This window comes from Chiloscyllium plagiosum, chromosome 7 (genome assembly GCF_004010195.1).
Source record: "Chiloscyllium plagiosum isolate BGI_BamShark_2017 chromosome 7, ASM401019v2, whole genome shotgun sequence".
NCBI classification, from domain to species: Eukaryota; Metazoa; Chordata; class Chondrichthyes; order Orectolobiformes; family Hemiscylliidae; genus Chiloscyllium; species Chiloscyllium plagiosum.
In genome coordinates, this window is record NC_057716.1 from 28,484,956 (window position 1) to 28,507,084 (window position 22,129).

Genomic DNA, 22,129 nt, shown 5'->3' on the forward strand with positions numbered 1-22,129 from the left:
TGGGGTCTTGTGAAGGGTCAGGGTGTGTTCTGTGTGTTGGACAGGTCAAGTGGAAGGTCAGGGATGTGTTGTGTATGTCAAGGAGGTCAAGTTGGAAGTTTGAGGATCAGGGGTGTGTTCTGTGTGTCGGAGGGTCAAGTGGGAAGGTCCGGGGTCAGAGGTGTGTGCTGTGTTTTGGGTCAAGGAGAAAGTCTGGTTTGTTCTGTATGTTGAGGGCGTCGTGGGGTCAAAGGTGAAATGGACTGACACCATGGCAGTGGCTTGCAGAATTATGAGATCGGGGCTGGGTTCAGGATGTTGGATTCTGAGAGTCTGGTGGAATGTGGGGAATGTCTGAGGTGAGGTGAAGTTTGAGGGCATGGTGTTTGAGGAATTGTGATTTGTTTGGGGCTGGGGCTGGAAGGGTGTGGCTTCTAGTGTTGTGATGGTTGAGGTTGGGGTATTAAGGATGATGTGAGGAATTAGAAGAGGTGGTGGCTGATGAAGTGGGGATTTGGATGGAGTGGGAACATGAGATTGGAGGATGTGGGCTTGGGATGCAGTTGTTTGATCTTGACAGATGGGGCCACTCTTTGTCAGTACAGTACAGACCCATGTTGCTGCCACCTTTGAGCACCCCATCAGCAGTGGGCTGACTAGCTGGTGACAAGTGGGTGATGTTCAGTGACATTGGAGTATAGCTATTTGTGCTGGCTTTCGTGCTTGTCAAGCTATCCAAATTGTCTTGCCTTTGGTGTTGCTGGATCAAAATTTTGAAGCTCCCTCCCTAATGGCTTTGTGGGGGTACTTAGAGCAAAAGCGGTTCAAGAAGGCAGCTCATCACCACCTTCTTAAGACCAATAAAGTGAACAATAAACACTGGCTCAGTCAGCGAAGCCCACATCCCATAAACAAATAAAACAAAATTAGGGGTTATTGATGTGGTTTGAGGATGATTTACGGGGCTGAAAGTAAAGAAATAATCAGGCCATTTTCAGGATGGCATGAGGAAATTGGTGGAATACTGCAAGAGCTCAGTGCATTATTTCCAAGTTTACTGATAATACAAAGCTAATTAGCAAAATAAACTGTGACAAGTATGTCAAGAAACTAGAAAGGGATGTCAAAGAGATACAGCACGGAGACAGACCCTTTGGTCCAACCTGTCTATGCCGACCAGGTAGCCCAACCCAATCTCGTCCCACCTGCCAGCACTTGGCCCATATCCCTCCAACCCTTCCTATTCATATACCCATCCAAATGCCTTTTAAGTGTTGCAATTGTACTAACCTCCACCACTTCCTCTGGCAGCTCTTTCCATATATGTACCACCCTCTGCGTGAAAATGTTGCCCCTTGGGTCTCTTTTATATCTTTCCCCTCTCACCCTAAACCTATGCCCTCTAGTTCTGGACTCCCCCACCCCAGGGAAAAGACTTTGTCTATTTATCCTATCCATGCTCCTCATGATTTTGTAAACCTCTATAAGGTCACCCCATAGCCTCCAACACTCCAGGGAAAACAGCCCTAGCCTATTCAGCCTCTCCCTATAGCTCAAATCCTCCAACCCTGGCAACATCCTTGTTAATCTTTTCTGAATCCTTTTAAGTTTCACAACATCTTTCCAATAGGAAGGAGACCAGAATTACATGCAATATTCCAACAGTGGCCTAACTAATGTCCTGTACAGCTGCAACATGACCACCCACCTCCTGTACTCAATACTCTGACCGATAAAGGAAAGCATACCAAACACCTCCTTCACTATCCCATCTACCTGCGACTCCACTTTCAAGGAACTATGAACCTGCACTCCAAGGTCTCTTTGTTCAGCAACACTCCCTAGGACCTTACCATTAAGTGTATAATTCCTGCTAAGATTCGTTTTCCCAAAATGCAGCACCTCACATTTATCTAAATTAAACTCCATCTGCCACTTCTCAGCCCACTAGCCCTCTGATTAAGATCCCGTTGTATTGAAGTTAAATGGGTGGGCAAGAAAGTGGCAGGTGCAGTATAAAGCTATCCAATTTGGTAGGGTGTATGGAAAAGCAGAACAGTTGTTAAAAGATAGGCTTGTGAATAATGATTCAGAAGAATTGGGCATTCTTGTTTAAGCGTGAGTGAAAATTCAGGTGCAGCAAAAGATTAGGAAAGATAGATTATGTCAGGTTTTATAATAAGTGATGGTAACAGTATGTTGCTGCAACTTTACAGAGTTTTGGTAATGTGACACTTTGTGTATGGTGCATAATTCTGGTTTCCATACTCCGGGAGGAATCTATATTTTCTAACCAACCTGTTCAGAGATGTTATTACACATTGGGTCTCCTGGGGTCACTGGACCACAAGAGTCCTCCCAGGGAGGAATATACTTGCTTAAGTGGGGTAGAATGAAAGTTCATTTTATTGACACTAGGGGTGAGACAGCTGCTGTATGAGTAAAAGTGGCGTAAAGTGAGTCTGAATTCTGAGATTAGAAGAAGGAGAAGTGATTTAATTGAAATGTTAATCATTCTTTGAGGGTTTGATTGGGCACATCTGACAGCCTAACCCCTGATTAGAGAGTCCTAAATTTAGGTCAGAGGTAAGGAATTGACCATTTTGAACTGAGATGATGAGGAGAAAGTTCTTTACTCCAAGGATTGTGAAATTTTAAAATAACCTATTCAAGAGGGTTATTGATGATTAGTGATTAAGTGAACTTCCTTTGATTTTTAGGCAACGAGAAAACTAAGAGATAAGGGAATGGGATATTAATATGAAACTATATAAAAGTTAAGACATGGTTAAGGAAGGCTGAGCAGACTCGAAGTCTGCATGGATTATTCCTGCACCTGTTCCTCATTTTGTTACCACTGAGAACAACAACACAGATGATCTGGTCATTACTTGCTATGTTTGGGAGCTTGCTGAGCATACTGTAGCTTCCCTACTTGGTTTAGTGTCTTTTCCCTGAGCAGATAACTAAATAGAAAAACATAATTCATTGTAGTTTTTTTTATATCGGCTTCCTGTGGTGTCTTCTGTTTTTAATAGCTGTTTGAGCTCTTGCACATGGAGCGCAACAGATATATTGTTTATTATACAGTACCTGTCTGGATCATTTAGGACTGTTTTTCTCTTTCAGTTGCAAACTGCTGCAGGAGCCTGTCTGTCTTGGAGGCTGTGAGCATGTATTTTGCCGGTAAGAGTGCAGTGTAGGGCGGGTTGTCAAAGTCTGACTGCTGGCAATTAAAATCACTGCCAAGAATGCTGTTCATGTCACTGTAACACTGTGTGTGGGAGTTGCCATTCAGGATAAATTTCCAGAGAGCTAAGCGATCCCACAACAGGACAATCCTCTGCAATCCAACAGAAGAAGAAAGTTCAATGACTGTCCCCCGTGCTGAGTGATGGCAGAGTCCAGCATGTGAGTGCAGAAGACAAGGGTGAAGCATTTGGAACTATCCTTAGCCAGAATTTCTGAGTAGATGATCCTTCTCTGCCCTGCAACAATGCTTGAAATAATGAGGAGTGATAGGCAAATGTGCCCCTGAATCCCCAAAATTCAATAATTGGTCCCCAGTCAGAGAAGTTCCCTCCTCCCTCTCATGAGTAGATTTGACATGACTGATGACCCTCTAATCATTTACTGCTGAAGGTTTCGCTCAAAGTGAGACTAATTGGCAGCAAACATAGATAGAAGTGGCCTATGATTTGGGTGAGCATCAAGCGGTTGGGTAAAAAAGTGAGTGAGTTGCTGGAGAATCTTCTGGGCTTGGCTGCAGAGGTGATGTCTTTTATTAGGACTTGGAGAAAGAGGCTGCAAAAGGCACAAAGTTGCATTTGGTTGGGGGAGTGTGCTTTTATCGGACTGTGAGGGTAGCAAGTGTTTTTGAGAGTTAGATGGAAACTTCAAAGGTAATTTAATCTGTTTATAAAGGAATACTCTGATACCTTGGTGCCAGAAAAACCTGAGATCATTGAGGTTATTAAATTTAAATCTGAGATTGCTATGAGATATTGTGAAGAACCAAACTAAAATCTTATTGGTTTGTGCATGTGCAATTGGCTTGATCTCACCACTCTGTGGAAGGTGTGTTGAGGGTGAAAGCCTTTGTGTCTTAAAATGTGTCAGTTATTTTGGTGAAGAAATGTTTTTTTAGAAGTTAGACTGAGACTGACATTAAACATAGAAAATAGGTGCAGGAGTGGGCCATTTGGCCCTTCCAGCCTGTGCCACCACTTAATATGATCATGGCTGATTATGCAATCCCAATATCCCATTCCTTTTTTCTCTCCATACCCCCTGAACCCTTTAGCCTCAAGGGCCATATCCAGCTCCCTTTTGAATATATCTACTTCTCTGGCTCCGACAGCTTCCCCTGGGAGAGAATTCCAGTTTCCCAACTCTGAGTAAAGAAATTCTTCCTCATCTTAGTCCTGAATGGCTTACCCCTTATTTCTAGACTGTGAGCTCTAGTTCTGAACTTCCTGAACATCGGCAACATGCTTTCTGCATCCAGCCTGAACTGTCCCATCAGGATTTCATATGTTTCCAAGAGATGTCCCTATCATTCTTCTAAATTCCATCAAATACAAGCCTAGTCAATCTAGTCTTTCCTCATACATCAGTCCTGCCATCCTGGGAATCAGTCTGACGAATCTTCTCTAGACTCCCTCAATAGCTCCCTCAACTGCAGCAAGACATCCTTACTATGTTACTCAAATCCTCAAAGCATGCCATTAGCTTTCCTCGTGACCTGCCGCACCTGCATGCCAACCTTCAGTGACGTCCACCATGTCACCCAGGTCTTGTGCACTTCACTTTTTCCTAAGTTGCCAGCATTCAGATAATATTCTGCCTTCCTGTTTTTGTGGCCAAAGTAGATGACCTCATATTTATCCACATTGTATTGCATTTGCCAAGTATTTGCCTACTTAGCCAGTCTGTCCGAATCACCCTGGGACCCTCTTAGCATCCTCCTTACTGCCACCCAGCTTAGCATCATTGGAGAAATGTATTCAAGTCCTTCTTCCAGAACATTAATGTATATTATTAAAGCAAAGTTATTCCAAGTGTAGCACAAAGGAGTGCTGGTAAAAATTGAAATTGGTGGAGATAAGGTGGGAAATTCTCTAACAGCCTTCAGCTAATTCAGTTAATTTCCTGTTGTCAGGAAGTGACTGAAAGCACTGGATATGAAAAGGCTATTGGCCCTGACAACATTCTAGCCTATTATTGAACATTTGTGCACCAGAACTACCTACACCCTTAGCCAGGCTGTTCCACTACAACTACAATCCTGGGCATTTACCTGACTGTGGAAAATTGTCCAGGTATGTTCTGTGCACAAAAGCAGAATAAATCCAGTTGGATCAGTTAACACCCCATGATTATCAGCGAAAGTTTGCAAGATTTATCTTCTGCTTTATTCTTTCATGGGATATGGATGTTGATAAGGGCAACATCTGTTTGCCATTCCTAATTGGCTTTGAAGTCAGTAGTTTGCGAGGGCCATTTTAAAGGGTAGTTAAAATTCATATACATTGCTGTGGGTCTGACTGGATAAGGATGGCAGATTCCCTTCCCTTAAGGGCATTAACAAACCAGTTGAATTTTTATGACAAGTTATAGTTTCATGGTCAGAACAGAAATAGAAATTGCTGAAGAAACTCAGCAGGTCTGGTAGCAGCTGTGGAGAGAAAACAGAGTTAATATTTTGAGTCCAATGACCCTTCTTTAAAACTGATTGTAGACAGGAAAATGTTGGTATAAGTGCTGAAGATGGGGAGGGGCTAGGAGTAACTAATAGGTGGAGTTGGAGCGCAAAGAAAGAGAGAACAGAAATTAGGGCAGCACAATGGTTAGTACTGCTGCCTGTCGGTGACAGGAACCCAGGTTCGATTACAGTCTTGGGTGGCTGCTTGCATTTTCACCAGGATGATCTCCCACAGTCCAAAGATGTGCAGGTCTGGTGGATTAGCCATACTATATTGTCCCATAGTGCTGAGGGATGTGCGGACTAGGTGAATTAGCCATGGTAGATTAGATTAGATTCCCTACAGTGTGGAAACAGGCCCTTCAGCCCCACAAGTCCACACCGACCCTCCGAAGAGTAACCCACCCAGACCCATTTCCCTCTGACTAATGCACCTAACACAATGGGCAATTTAGCATAGCCAATTCATCTGACCTGTACATCTTTGGACTGTGGGAGGAAACCGAAGTACCCGGAGGAAACCCACGCAGAAACTGGGAGAATGAGCAAACTCCATACAGTCACCTGAGGCTGGAGTCGAACCTGGGATCCTGGTGCTGTAAGGCAGTGGAGCTAACCACTGAGCCACCGTGCTGCCCTCAAGCCACCGTGCCACCCTCAGGATTATTGGTTTAGGATAGGGGTTTGGGTGGGTTGCTGTTCGGAAGGTTGGTACAGATCCAATGGACTGAGTGGCTTCTATGTGCACTATGGGGAATTTAATTTCATGAATTGTATGCAGCCAAAGGAATGGGTAAAGATCAGCCTGGGAGATATAATAGCTCCTATTGGGGACCATTATTAGCTGAAAATGGATTGGCTGTTGCAGCAACCTGGTTGACAATACCTGATGTGTGAGAATTGGGGTAAGTACGTGGGACAAGGCGCTCAGGCCCTAAAAATATTGATATTAAGTTGTGAAAGCTTCAGGATCCTCAACCAGAAAATGAGATACTTCTTCCAGCTTGCGCTGAGCTTCACTGGAGCACGGCACCAATCCTCAAACAGATATGTTGGCCTGGAAACATGGTGTGTTGAAGTGGTAGGCAGCAGATGGAATATAGGTGTTCTGCGAACGATGGCCCAGTCTGCGTTTTGTATCCCCAGTGTAGAAGAGACCACATTATGAACTGTTATTACAATACACTAGATTGAGTTAAGTGCAGGTAAATTGCAGCTGCACCTGGAATATGTATCTGGGCCGTTGGATAGTGAGGATGGAGAAAAGAAATCGCGAGGCATTACACCTGTGATTGTATGGGAAGGTGATGTAAGGGTGTGGTTAACTCATGACTTATTGGTCCCTGCCTGGCATTTGTGGCTCGAATGTTCACACCGCATAAGTCTCACCTATTAACCATTTTTAATGAGAGAGAATCTAGCCACCCCCTCTTGACAGTCGATGGTAATACCGTGAAATCTCCACTATTAACACTCTGTTAATTACCATTGACAAAGAAATGAACTGGATCAGCCACTAAATACTATGGCTGCAATATTCAGAGCAGAAACTTGGAACTTTGAGTTGTCTAACTCACCTTTGATCCCGAAGCCTGTCCATAATGTGCAAGTCAGGGTGTGTGATGGAATAATCTCACAACACTGAAGACAAAGCAGCCTGCTGGTTTGGCACCCCATGCACCACCATCAATGTTCATCCCTGTACCGTGAATGCACAATATCAGCAGTGCATCATCTGCAAATACATTGCAGCAACACAGCACGAATCCTTAGACACCATCGTCTAAACCCATAACCTTTGCCACCCGGAGGGACAAGAGCGGCAGATGCATGGAAATAACATCCCTTAAAAATTCTTATTGAAGTCACACGCCATACTGACTGGAATTGTATCACCATCCTTTCCTGTTGCACGGTCAAGATCCTAGATCTGCCTTCCTATCAATGTGGTGGCTGTCCCTACAATACTTGAATTACGATAGTTCCAGAAAGCAATTCACCAATACCTGTTATGGCCAATTAGGATTACTAAGAAATACTGGCCTAGCTGGCAATACCCAAGTCCTGTGAATGAATAAATAAATTTAAAACAAAATCATCTGTCATGTGTCTGGTATACTTGTAGCCTGCATGCTGCTTTGGGACTGTAAGGGAAAAAATAGTTGTGTATTAACAAAATACAGCTTTGTACCAAATCAGTGGTCTTCAACCCTTTCTGTGGGAAAATCCAAACTATTTTGATTCACTTTTTGTGATCCTTTGTCAGCATTTGTGCATGTATAAGTGGCAAAGTAATTTTCATGGAAACAACCTTTCGTTGAGCAGGTGAGAGCTATGAATCTTGAGCAGTAATCTCTTTAGTCAAAGGGAGGATGTGGTTATTGACAGGTCATTTTTGCTTTCTGAATGCCTACATCATCTAACCATTGGAAAATAATAGAGGAGACTTATAATCCCAAACCCTACCCCCCCCCCCAACAGAATAAATTTCTAACCACCATAGAAATTTATTGTCTAACTGGTGATGGGGACTCTTTTAGAGTTCAGCAAATCTCCATTAAAAATCTCAAAGAAGTGTGAGTGGTGCTCAAACTACGTAACAGGTCAATCAGCTTCTTCATAGGGCAGATACATTATGATGTTTTGACTTAACCCATAACCAGAGTAGATGAAGGAAAGTGGGATCAACAGCTGACAAGGTTATCTTGCACTCTTTCATCCCAAAACCTTTACAGTCAATTAAGTAGTTTTAATATGCAGTGATTGCAGAAATTACGCATTGATACTCATTGAAGATTTTAATGGACTTATCTGAGATGTAGCGATTTATTGATTTTGTTTCTGGAGAAGAACAGGAATGGACCTGAATGTAGGAATAGTGGAATTGACTAACAGCTCTGTCTTGAGACCTTTTGTGAAGGGAAATGTCATCGATTGGCTGGAATCTTCTCTGACGGTCACAGTATTTATAGCTGAATCTTAATGTAGCCATCCATTCTGATTCTAAAGCTCCCTCTATGGCAACAGCTAATTGATTCTTGATTTTATTTATTTGTTTTTGGGATATCAGAAACACTGACAAAATAGTGCTTATTTTCGTATTATGGGTCAGTCACAAAATGTGAGACTGGAATCAAGTTGCATGCTCTTGATGTTTTTAATCTCATGTTCCAGAGAGAATAAAATAATGTATATTTCAATAATACTTGCTCATCTGTCTTGTATAAATGAAAACAGTTGATTCCAATGCTGAATACATGGCAGGGATGATAATTTTGTCTGTTGTGGAAGAGAGGAGATTCTTGTAGCCTGTTGAGAATGTTATGCTTTTTGCATTTCTCTAATTCCTTAGACATTGAGGGGACAAAAGTGACCTTTGAGTTGCATGACCCTGAACTGAAGTTGACAATGATACTCAATCCAAGAGACATTTAGCTTATAAACTCAAAAATTCAACTCAAAATTCTAATGTGACAATCTGACTTTTGAAAACATTCTGTCCTTCACTCGGTTCACTGCTTTAGAAGTGAAATGTTGGTCAGATGTGCACAGTGATTTGCAACGTGACATAAACTACTTCAAGGCATTTTTCTCAATAAAAGAATGTGGTGTTGTAATGAGTTCATTTTGGTGCTCTGTCCAACACTACTCTTTGCCTCAATCAAAAAATGAACTGATTACGAGTTTCATTGTGCTTGCACAAATCGTAGCATGCAGAAAATCTGTCAAAATTTATTGTAGCTCCCTGTTTTTTAGTGATTGCATGTGAAATCTTTTGAAGTGCTTCTGAGACGTGATAAGATACTTCACAAATGCAAGTCTGTCTTAATATCATTATAATTGAATGTAGTTCTTGTTATAAGTGAAATAGATTCCTGCCTCTACAGGCAAATACGCAGTTATGTACATCGTATGGGAAAGTAAAGATGGTTTATTATGACCTCAATCAGTTCTTCAGTCATAGTAGAACGGCAGTATAAAATTCTCATTAATTCATTTGAGGGTTTAATTTCTTCTCTGTCTCTTATCTATCTCTCTCTTGTTTATGTAAGTTGTATACATCTTCCTCTGTTTATTTCTATTTGCAATATTATACTTGTCCATTTCTTTTCAGTGTGAATCATATTTAATGTAAGGATAATTCTTCTGATCTCCCACTTCTGACATGCTGAGTATTTACAGTTTTTTTTGTTAGTTTTTAGAAGCTTTTTAATATCTTTATTTCACTACTTAATCTCCTTCTGCTGGTTTTCCATTGGCAGGATGGTTGTTGGGGAGAGCAGCAAAGAAGTGAGATTGCAGCCATCTGCAGCAGGAGGGAGATTATAAATGATACCTCAGCTAGGATGATACTGGGGTATCATTGAAAATGAGTTATTTGCCATTTCTTGTGTCTCATGATGGATCAAGGGAGAGAAAAGGGAGGGAGAACTATTAAATTTAGTGAAATTGTGTATGCATTGTTATGAACTAATGCCTGCCGTTGTTTACAGAGTTTGTGTTGCTGATTCTCTTGGGACGAATTGTCCAGTGTGTCACACTCCAACCTGGGTAAAAGACCTGCAGCCAAACAGACAGCTGCACAATATTGCCGACCTGTGCAGCCAGCTTAGAGTTCTCCTGAATGTCAGAGACTCTCCAGGTAAGGCTGGAACTTGATAATGGTGTTTGCCAGTGATACTCTGATACTGATTTATGTCAGCTCAAAGGGAAATTATTGTGTCAATTTTAAACCATTCTCATAATGGTCTTATTTCCTCATAAGGGAACAAATGTATGAAATCTAACTTGGTCAATTACTGCTCTATCAGTCCACTCTTGGTCATCAGTAAAGTATTTGAAGGTGTCATCAATAATATTATCAAGCAGCACCTACTCAGCAATAACCCACTCAGTGACACCTAGTTTGGGTTCCAATAGGGCCACCCAGCTCCTGACCACATTACAGCCTTGGTTCAAACATGGACAAAACAACTGAATTTCAGAGCTGGGCTGAGAATGACAGCTCTTGACAACAAGGTCACATTTGGCCAAGCATGGCATGAAGGAGCCATAGCAAAACTGGAGAAATTGAGAATCGGGGGGGAGGTCCTCCCTAAGAATGACAACGGTTCAAGGGTAACTAGGGATGGACAAAATGCTGGCGTTGCCAGCGATGCCCACATCCTGTTAGTGAATAAAATAAAATCTTGCTACACAGTTGTTAAAATGGTAAGTTAAATAAACTGAACAAAGTTAAAATACTTCTGAAAGTAATCTGAATATGTTCAGGTTCTTCCCCAGTTTAGTTCAACGTATCTAGTATTTTCTAGTTTTATTTATACTTATGCTGAATTTACTGATCTCATCTTGGGTAGGAAGGGAAGAATTGGCCTGAGCTTGTGTGTCTATGCTGCAGTGTATGTTGTGCTAACTTGAGTAATCAGATGTGAGATCAACCAGTACTTTTCTAATGTCATTATTAACAGTTCAGGTTTTGCCCTTCTCAAGGGCAATTAATGTTGAATAATAACTACTGACCTAGCCAGTATTACGTGCACCTTGTGAACAAGTGAATTTTCTTTAAACAGTTGGAAATAGACTTCTGTATAATCTCTAAACCATAAGTTCAAAACTCTGACTGATTGTCCTGGTCCATGAATGTGCAGAGATCAATCCTTAAACTATCATCTGCAATATAGCTAAATAATCTATTGACTTATTGCATTGTGTTCTTGTTGTCTGCCTGTAAACAGGCTTGTGTACTGTTTTTGAGCCTCTGTTGTTGCAATTTCTTCTCCATGGTTTTAGACACTGCCATTTCACATGATCTGCAATGTTTCTTAACCCGTCAACATCCATCCTGTCCACAAATTGCCTTGAACAGCTAGTTTAATAGTCTTCTATCCTAACTCCCCTTTAACATATAATTATCCTAGCAAAAGTCCAAAGCTCCTTCAATGTGCATGTTGTGCACACAACTGGTTCTGTAAGTAATAGGTTTAGGCATCTCTGTAGTTCACAGGAATATTCCTTCTACAACATGTGCAAAGGGAGTTTTCCAGTCAAGAATAGAGTTTTGAAATGCATTTGCACAGATTTTCTGTTAATTCATGACCAAGATTGGATATACGTTGCTTCCTTATTACTTAAAGAAGTACTGAATGTGTTTGTGGTACTAATAGTGTAAACTGCTCAGTTGTTCAACCTGATATGTCTCTTTAAATCATTTTCCTTCTCTGTATGGGAATAGCATATGATTTCTGTTCCCTTTTCTGATAGCAGCAACTCCGTGGAATGTAAGATGTTAATTATCTGTTATGTAGAACTTTGTTACGATCTCTTTAGAAAACAATAGCTTTTAAAAAGAGAGGAATTTCCCAATAGGCGATATAAAGAACCAAAGATGGGGATTTCATGTACGAACTAATATCAACACAGATCAGACATTATTTAACAACCACCAATACACTAAATGAATGCACTGCGAAACGTGCACAAAATATTCTATTAATGTGTCACATATCTGGCAGACAAATAGCCTTAATAGTTACTACTTTCTGTCCAGCAGAGATTCGCTTCTCCCTGCACGCCAGGTTGAAACTTTTAATATTCCTTTAGTCATCAAGGATATGATTACCATCAGCAAGACACACCTCATTGACTCAGCATTTCTTAAATCCTTGAGCTCTTTCTGTTCTGTTTCCTATCTCTTCAATTGAGGCCGAACTCTGGTAAGCATCCTGCTTCATCATAAATAAAAGGCCAATTACTGTACTTCCAGCATTATTATGTCTCAAACGGCAACTTTGGGAAAAAAAATGAAAGATGTTAAAACTGTCACCCCATCTCAGAGAGTTTCAGTTCGAGTTTTTTGTCTCCGTGACAACCAAATCACATGGACATTTTTCCAAACTACACTGTTAATGCAGACATTTCAATATTTCAGCATTCATGACAACATAGAAACAAAAATAAATATTCAGTACCTTGAGTTATATCATTGCCAATTTGTACCTAAACTTCAGTTATCTGCTTTGTTTAATTGACCATGGTTATTCATATCTAATAAAAACAATCAATTTCAGCCTTAAAAATTTCAATTAACCTGGCATTCATAGACTTTTGAGAACTGTGTTTCTGATCTCGACTACCCTTTTATGATAAAATGTTTATTGATTTCATTCCTAATTGGACCAACACTAATTTTAAGGTTTTGCTGCCATTGTGGATTTTCCCAACTAGGGGAAAAGACTCCCTCTATTGAATCCATTTTTTAAAATCATTTTTAAATATGTGCATTAGAGCATCTCTCAGCCTTAAAAGCTCTGAGATAAAAGCTGCAAGTGTGCAGTCGGTCCTTGTAATTTAACACTGCATTGCTGGTACCATACTAGTGATGCTCTGCTGTGCTCACTCCTATCTAGGCTGCTATATCTTTGCTGAGATTCAGTGCCCAAAGCTGAATGCAGTCCTCCAGAGAGGATTGTGTAAGGATCTGTACAGCTGAAGCATTACTTGCTCACTCAGAAGTCAAATATGCTATTAGTCTTTTTGATTACCTGTTGCATTGGTGGGCCAGTTTCTACTGCTCTTGTGTGCATAGACAGCCCTTTTGTCCCAAAATGGCTCATGGCCTCTCACCATTTTAAAAAGAAATTTGATTTCTCTATTTTGGATTCAAAGGAAATTATCTCCACTGTTGCCCTGCAATGAGCAGCATCTATGTCATCTCATGCACTCACTTAAACTTTCTGTTATTTACTGTGCTCCCCACTTCAGTATGATCTGCAAACATGGATATACAACACTCTCAAAAAGTGTAGTGCTGGAAAAGCACAGCTGGTCAGGCAGCATGTGAGGAGCAGAAGAGTCGATGTTTCGAGCGTAAGCTCTTCGTCAGGACTGTGATGAGCCCTTGCTTTAAAATGGCATTCCTGATGAAGAGCTTATGCTCAAAACATTGACTCTCCTGCTCTTTGGATGCTGCCTGACCGGCTGTGCTTTACCAATACCACACTTTTTGACTCTGCTCTCCCGCATCTGCAATCCTCACTTTCTCCTATACAATTCTCTGCTCCATCATCCAAGGAATTGCATTGCATTCTGTGCATTTCAGTCGAATGTTTAGATTTGCTTGTAAAATGTTTTTGGTTAAACTGCATGCTTATGTTTTGGTTCCTTTCGAGCTTATTGCACTTGATTGTCTGGCACTTGTATCTTGGAGCACTCCCACTTCCCCTGTGGGTTCAACAGCCTTGATGCTTAGACTTTTAGCAACAACTAGGGTAATAATTAGGACAGTGTATCTATTAATTTTTTTAATCTCCTGAAATTACACTATAATCTGCTGAAATTGTACCAAGGCATCAATGGCTCTCTCTTCACCTGTCATCCTTCAGTCTATCAATCAGTAGACCTTTTGGAATTTGTTTTATCCTAAGAATGGACAAGTGAATAACTAAAATATGTCAATTTATTTTAAAAAAAGCCTTTCCAATTTCCTATGATTAAAATATTACAATCTAATGTTAGAATAATTTTACAAGTATACATTTTCAAAGAAAGTTTCTAAACTTTGCAGGAACTGCAACAGTTTTGAATTCTTTTCTGGAGAATTCCAAACTATTTCTGTTTCTCAATTTCATGCAGCGCAACTCCCTAAAAACAAAAGCAGCCAGTAATATTCCCTGCAATTTTGAATGGCTATTCACATTTAAAAATAATTGGTTGGTGCACATATAACAAAACATATCATAGTCTCCAATTGTTTGGAAGTCGCTGACTCCTCTCTCAGTGATACATTAATAACTAAAATTATATTGAGCTTAGTATGGTGGATTTTAATTGTCAACAAATCGATTTCTCAGTCGAGAGGTGCCCAAATGTCACCATTTCACTGTGACCTGGAATAAGTGAGGATGGTACAGTGAGGTTACCAGCAGGTGAAGATTGCTGCATCCTTTCCAATCTACTGGCTTCCACAATAATTTGGCTAGGCAGTTTCAGGAAGGTCTCATAAGGAATGGAACTAGGGCTCAGTTGAGTGAGGCATGTGGAGTAGTGAAGGGAGAATGCCAGGGAATTCTTTCCTTGGATGCTGCCTGACCGGCTGTGCTTTTCCAGCACCACACTCTTCAAATTCTTTCCTTGGGTCAGGAGAAGTTTTGGATTTGATTGAAAAGCTGCAGATCAGCTGCAGTCTGGATTGAAAGCCCTTGCTCCCTGTATAGTTGCCAGTTAGATAGGCAATCTGCTGGTTTCTAGTATACAATTCTGAGGCTTTCTCACCTACCTTATCTATCTGGAAACTGCAGGTTGACATCAAAAATGATCAATACTTAAATGATGAGTAAACCTACTGGTTTTAAACTGCTCTACCTGCCTGGTTCTGACCTGATGGCTAGGCCTAAAAGAAAATCAATTATCCTCTGCATGAAGAAAAACATAAACTATTTCAGCTTTTCTTTTGGATGAGCAGAAGTTTTCTTCTTGAGAAAGCAGAAGTCAATTTTTACCCCCCATTTCAACTTCTGTTCCTTTCCTACAGCCTTCATTTCTTTTCTCTTTTAAAACAAGCCAGACTATTCACAACCCAGCTGTCATGTTTTACCCTGAGCTGAGGTTCCAAAAGCAGTCCAAGTCCGAGTTCACCTCTTGCTTAGTGTGTCTGCTGGTAAAATCCGCATTCATGATTTTATTATGTTCAGATCTGACTGGTCCAATACACTTAGAGTCATAGAGATGTACAGAACGGAAACAGATCCTTCGGTCCAACTCGTCCATGCCGACCAGATATCCCAATCCAATCTAGTCCCACCTGCCAGCACCTGGCTCATATCCCTCAAACACTTCCTATTCATATACCCACCCAGATGCCTTTTAAATGTTGTAATTGTACCAGCCTCCACCATTCCTCTGGCAGCTCGTTCCACACATGTACCACCCTCTGCATGAAAAAGTTGCTCCTTGGATCTCTTTCATATTTTTCCCCTCTCGTCCTAAACCTATGCCGTCCAGTTCTGGACTCCCCCACCCCATGGAAAACACTTTGTCTATTTATCCTATCCATGCCCCTCATGATTTTGTAAACCTCTATAAGATCACCTCTCAGCCTCCGATGCTCCAGGGAAAACAGCCCTAGCCTATTTAATCTCTCCCTATAGCTCAAATCCTCCAACCCTGGCAACATCCTTGTTAATCTTTTCTGAACCCTTTCAAGTTTCACAACATCTTTCCGATAGGAAGGAGACCAGAATTGCACGCAATATTCCAACAGTGGCCTAACCAACGTCCTGTACAGCCGCAACATGACTTCCCAGCTCCTGTACTCAATACTCTGACTAATAAAGGAAAGCATACCAAATGCCTTCTTCACTATCCTCTGCCTGGGCTTTCATATTCTGCTCTGTGTAAATTTGAACTAATCCAAAACTTCCTATATATTTGCTCACAACAGGTCTGTTCACCTTTCACTCCTGTGTTAACTGACCTTCATTGGCTCCCGGTCATATAACATCTTGATTTTAAAACTTCACAATCTTGTTTCTCTCATGGCATTGTTCTAGCCTTGAACTTCCTCCAGACCCACAATTGTCAGAGATATCTGAGTTTATTTAATCCTGGCCTCTTGAGCATCCCTAATTATAATCATGTCCATGATTTGTGGGCATATCTTCAGGTGCCTAAACCCCAAGCTCTGGAAAGCCATTCTTAAAGTTCCCAGACTTTGTACTGCTGTAACCAAATCAGGAGGACTGAATGGACACCTCACTGCGTTCCGCTCCTCAGTTAGTTAAGAGTTCAAATTTAAAAGGGTGTGATATCGCTTGGTGTAAGAAAAGTAGGCAGCCTGGTTCCTTAAATTAACAAGTAGAGAATTGATTTTATTCTGAAGACTCATTCAAACAATGTTGCAGAACTTATTAGGAAAAGGTTTCAGATATGCAGGTATAAGCAACCACCCACTAATGTAAAATGCACAGTCACATATCCACTGGAACAAAAAAGAAAGAGTTAATTTCTGCAGTGATCAGATTTTAAAACTTGGCCAAGTAACAAGTAAAGTCAGAAAAAAAATCAATTGCTTCTTGTCTCGAGGCTTGTCTACCAGCTTTACCATAGCTGCTGGAGTTTTGTTTTTGTTTGAGCAGTCACTCTCATCTTGGCTAGGGTAACTTTCTAGAGGGCAGTAGAAGTGTTCCCTTAAGAACTCCCTGGTTGCGGTCATGAAAATATCTAGTGCATCTTCAAACCAACATCTCTACTTTGATGAGAGTTGATGTGAAGAAAGAGAGGGAGGGATAAAACTTTCACTTTAGTCCTGCGGCAATATTTCTCTCTGATTTGCTAGTTAAAAATCCAGCCTTTTTACACCCTGAGAGCCGAGTCACCTGATGTTTCTGAGCGGTTGCTGCCTGACCCACAGTGCTTTTCCAGCACCACACTCTTGACTCTAATCTCCAGCATCTGCAGTTCTCACTTTCACCTAGTTGATTTTAACCTTAATGCGAATCCTCTACCAAGGATGCCTACCTTGGAGAAATTCTCCTCCTCTCTCTACAAAGATCTCAGTGAGTTTCTCACTGCAACCCCCAGGTCATCTCACCAATTTCTCAATTCCCCTCCCCCCTCACCTTACCCCAATTCCAACCTTCCAGCTCAGCACCATTCTCATGACCCATCCCAGCTGTCCATCTTCCTTCCCACCTATCCGCTCCACCATCCCCTCCGATCTATCACCTTTACCCCCACATTCCATCCACCTATTGCACACTCAGCTACCTTCTCCCCAGTCCCACCAACTCTCCCCCTCCCCGAGGCTCCCAACCTCATTCTGATGAAGGGCTTTTACCTGAAATGTCAATTCTCCTGCTCCTCGGATGCTGCCTGACTTGCTGTGCTTTTCCAGCACCACACTCTTGACCTTTCTTAGAGCTTTGTAGACACTGCTTTCCAAGAACTATTTTGTGTTCTTCACAAATGCAACAGTTTAGTAACTGTCAGTTAGTGTCCTTTGTTCTGAAAAGTGGTTTTGGGTTCTGTGGGTCCTTGTGGATTCTAGAACCACATATCCTATTTCCTGAAATTGAGATTGGTTTTTGCTATTAAGATCGATGGCATTTTTCTCCACTTTCTTTTCCATACGTCCTCTTGCTGATGGGTGTTCTCAAAGAATTGTGTTCCTTCGAGCTTCCTCCAAGTCTGTTTCTTCTGAATGTGGGTTTCCCACACGTTGATATCTATGTTGCATTTCTTGAGAGAAGTGAGCTGGGCAAAGGTGACTTTCTTTGGAACTTGGAATCGGAGCTCAGGCATCCTAAGCATGTGACTGATTCAGCAGAGATGGTTTTAAATGATCATGGCCTCGATGTTGGTGCTGTTAGCTGCTTTAAAGATGCTGATGTTAGTCCACCTCTCCTCCTAGCTGACACAGAGAATCCAACTCAAAACAGCTGTGATGGTACCTCTCCAGGGCCTTAAGGTGGTGTCTGCACATAATCCAAATTTTGGAGCTATATAGAAAGGTCAGAACGATGACTACGTTATGCACAAGGAACTTGTTAGTAGCGTGGATGTCATGGTCATTGAAGACTGTCATCCTTAGGTGTGACCTGGAGGTGCCGGTATTGGACTTAGGTGGACAAGGTTAAAAATCACAGAACACGAGGTTATAGTCCAACAGGTTTATTTGGAAGCACTAGCTTTCGGAGTGCTGCTCCTTCATCAGGTGGTTGTGGCGGTTAAGATCGTGCTTACAGAATTTATAGCCAAAGGAGTCCAGTGTCATCTCCATGATCTTAACCTTCACAACCACCTGATGGAGGAGTGGCGCTCCAAAAGCTAGTGCTTCCAAATCAACTTGTTTTGTGATTTTTAACTTTGTCCTTAGGTATCTAAAGGTAGCACTCGCAGATTGAATGCAATATTGACTGTCCACATTGATGTCAGCATTAGATGAGAGTTGAGGAAATGTTCCACATTTGGAAGGATTTCTCCATTGGTTGTAATGGAAGGATGGACCAGAACTTGTTGGTAAAAGACTGAGTCCTTGAGATTGAGATTAAGACCAATTTTATGGTATGCTTCCCAAAGATATTTTCAGGATCCTCTCCGACAGTGTCCACACCAATGGGAAACTTCTTGACAAGAAGAGTAAAGCTGGCAATGAAGATGGAAAAAAGGATGGGGGCAATGACACATCCCTGTTTGATCTCAAAGTTCTGTCATATTACCATCATTGTGGACTGTCTCTGACATCTTGTCATGGAGGAAACATAGGCTGTTGATGAATTTCACTGGGTAGCTGGCCTTTGACTGGATCTTCAATAGCGTTACTCAATTGACTGAATCAGAAACCTTGGTCAGGTTGATGAAGGTAATGTATAGTGGTTGGCATTGTTCCTATCATTTCTCTTAGCGTTGCTGAGCCCTGAAGATTACAATTATAATTCCAATTTATTTGGAAGCCACTCCTGCTTTCCAGAATGATTTATTTGGAGACTGAGAGAAGGCACATAATGAAGCTTTGGATAATAGTTTTAGCGATAGAGAACAGGGAGATTTCTCATTAGCTCCCTCAGTTTGTCTCCTTTCTTGAAGATGGTGGCAATGGCAGTATCCCTGAGTTCAGGGACTTGTTCTTTGTTCCAGATTTTCGAGAACAGTTGATTGAGATGATGGGTAAACTCTGTTCTTCCAAGTTTGAAAGTCTCTGCTAGAATCCTGTCTACATCTGTGAATTTTCCATTCTTCATGTGTTATATTGTGGCTTTAATTTCTGCCACAATAGGCGGGAGTCCAAGGTCATCTTTCATGGAGGATTTCCTCAAGTATGTCCATGTCGGTTTCGGAGTTCTTCAAAACATTCTGTCCATCAGAAGCTGATGTTTTCTCCATCTGTCAAAAGGATTCCATCCTCATCTGTATTGGCTTGAAGCCAAGAGTGTTGGGTTCATTTATTGCCTCGTTGTAGTTAAGAAACCCTGGGTGTTGCTCTTGTCAGTAAAGAGTTGCAGCTCCTTAGCATTTGCAACCCATCATTGGTTTTTGGTTCTGTTTGTTATTCTTTGTAACTCCGCCTTTCCTCTTTGCCTTGCTGCTGATGTTGTTTTACCAGCTTTCCTCATCTTATCTTGGATAATGTGGAAGTTCTCGGCAAACTGGTTTAGTGTTTCCTAGTCTTGGAACCAGTGGTTTCTTCACAGCATGAGGGGATTGTTGTCTTCAGTTCTTTCCTCCACTCCATTCAAATTAATTCTTTGGAGATTTTGGTGAAGCCACTGTTGGAAGTTTGCTAGTCCACTCAACTAAAAGCTTTCTTTGAACTGTATCTTCAGCTGCCTTAGTAATCATTTGAAGGACATTGAGGAGTGGATGAGCTGGCAGTCTGTCCAACAGTCATCTGCACCACTCATTCATTTGTTAATGAGGACATCCTTTTGGTCTTGGGATTGAATAATAATGTAGTCGATCATATGCTGATACTTTGATCGTGGATGCCTCCAAGAAGCCTTGAACTTGTCTTTTTGGCAGACCAGTGTGTTCGTGATGACTAGCTGGTGTTCTGCACATTTGGTGATCAAGAGAATTCCCTTTGGAGTTGCAATTTATGACTCCTTCCTTTCTGATGCCCAACTCTGGGAAGGAACTGTCATTTCCAAACGTGACAATTTTATCTTCCTTGGGGATGGTGGTGAGTATGGTGTCCAAGGTGGAGTAGAACCCTCCTTTGGACTCATCCATGGCATCAAGGGTTGGAGCATAAACACTTAGGACCGCTGTCTACTGGTTCTTGGCAAGTTATAGGTGGAGAGTTATGAGATGATTGTTGATCCAATTCCAATTGGAAAGGAAACCTCGACGATTGGGGCATCTCTCTACTGCTGCAGCCTCACCCACCATCACAGCCATTGATATCACATATCTGGTTTGCCATTGAGGACTTGTATTGGACTGTACTTTGTCTGGTTCCTTTCCTTTGACCTTGCTGTCCTGGGTAGCCCTATCAGGAGCTAAGAACTCGAACAGTGCTGCTCTCAGGATCATCGGAACATTGAAACTCCGTGGCAGCAAGATGGCAATCCACGGGAAGATATTTCAATTTACATCTTCATAACACTAAATTTAAGATGCTCTTAACTCTGGCCATCTACCATAGTTTCACCAGATGAGACGTGTTTTCTGCTTTGCTTTTTCAGATTCCTGTTACATGCCTTGGGACATTGTATTACATTAAAGGAACTATAGACTTGTGCTGTTTTGTCAATTGTGGCGCCGATCCCAACTGATTGTTAGGAGAGAATGACTATAATCAATGTGCAGGAACACAACTTTATGTATAAAGTTCCATGAAACTTCCAGGTTTAATTATATAGGGTACAAGTTCTAATCCATTTGTGGTTTGGATTTATTAACACTACTTTAAAGAGTGTTCAAATGAAATTTTGAAAGTAATCAACAATAAAAGGAGTAAAACTGAATAATTCTGTTTGCGTGGTAATGATGTGAATACGTTTTTGTATTTTTTTAAAAAAAGGAAATGCCTATTGATAAAAGGGTATGATGCAGGAACCAATTAACCTGATGATTTTAATTAGTGAATATTTCAAGATGACATATGAGCAAATCAATTTTGTTCACTTCTTCACTATATTTTCAATCACTCCAAAATTCGGACAAAAGTCATTTACAGAGGAACCTCGATTATTCGGCATTTGATTAACTGAATTTCGGATTATCCGAACTAGATCTCAAGGTCCTCATGCTTGGCTAATTATGATATCCGGCATTCAATTAACTGAATGAAATCCTCCCCACCTATGTCCTTTGGATAATCGAGGTTCCTCTGTATTTCTGTAAGAGGCATGTCTTTTAATATATATAGAATGCAATTTCCAGTTCTACAACTATTGTGCTCCACAAGCTTACCTCTTTTTGGTCTGATCAAACATTATTTGCCAACATTTAAACTAACTCTTCAATCCCTTCTGTTATTAAAGACTAACCTATTTTGAGATAATTTACAAAGTTTGCTTCAGTAACATGCTTTGTATTGTGGTTGTTTAGTGCATTTAAAGGTGTGAATCAATCCAAATTTATTGCTGTTAAGTAATTGGCTTTGTTAACATTAAAGCAAAGTAGGCTGACAAATCCTTACAACCTTTATGAGAGTAGTCAAACTCTGATTTCATAATAAGCAGAGGGTAATGGTGGAAGGATCCTTGTTAGACTGGAGGCCTCTGACTAGTGGGGTCCCCCACGGGTTGATGCTGGGCCCATTGTTGTTTGTTATCTATATCAATGATGTGGATGAGAATGCACAAGGCATGATTAGTAAGTTTGCAGATGACACTAAAGTAGGCAGCGTTGTGGACAGTGAGGAAGGTTATCAGAAATTGCAACAGTCAAATCAAGATAAGAGATTTATGGTGAATGGTGGGGCCTTAAGGATTCTAGTGGAACAGA

General features: G+C 41.1%; 1 protein-coding gene across 4 annotated transcripts in view; it reads left to right on the forward strand.

Annotated features, from left to right (window-relative positions):
* bard1 (BRCA1 associated RING domain 1) overlaps window positions 1-22,129 on the forward strand; it is a 177,863-nt gene that overhangs the window by 798 nt on the left and 154,936 nt on the right. Inside the window, exons 1-3 of one of the 4 annotated variants that reach the window (XM_043693341.1) lie at window positions 2,606-2,862; window positions 3,109-3,165; window positions 10,177-10,325. In XM_043693341.1, the coding sequence (XP_043549276.1) occupies window positions 2,855-2,862; window positions 3,109-3,165; window positions 10,177-10,325 (214 nt within the window). In that variant the 5' untranslated portion in view covers window positions 2,606-2,854. The other 3 variants (XM_043693340.1, XM_043693342.1, XM_043693343.1) reach the window with 3 other exon arrangements.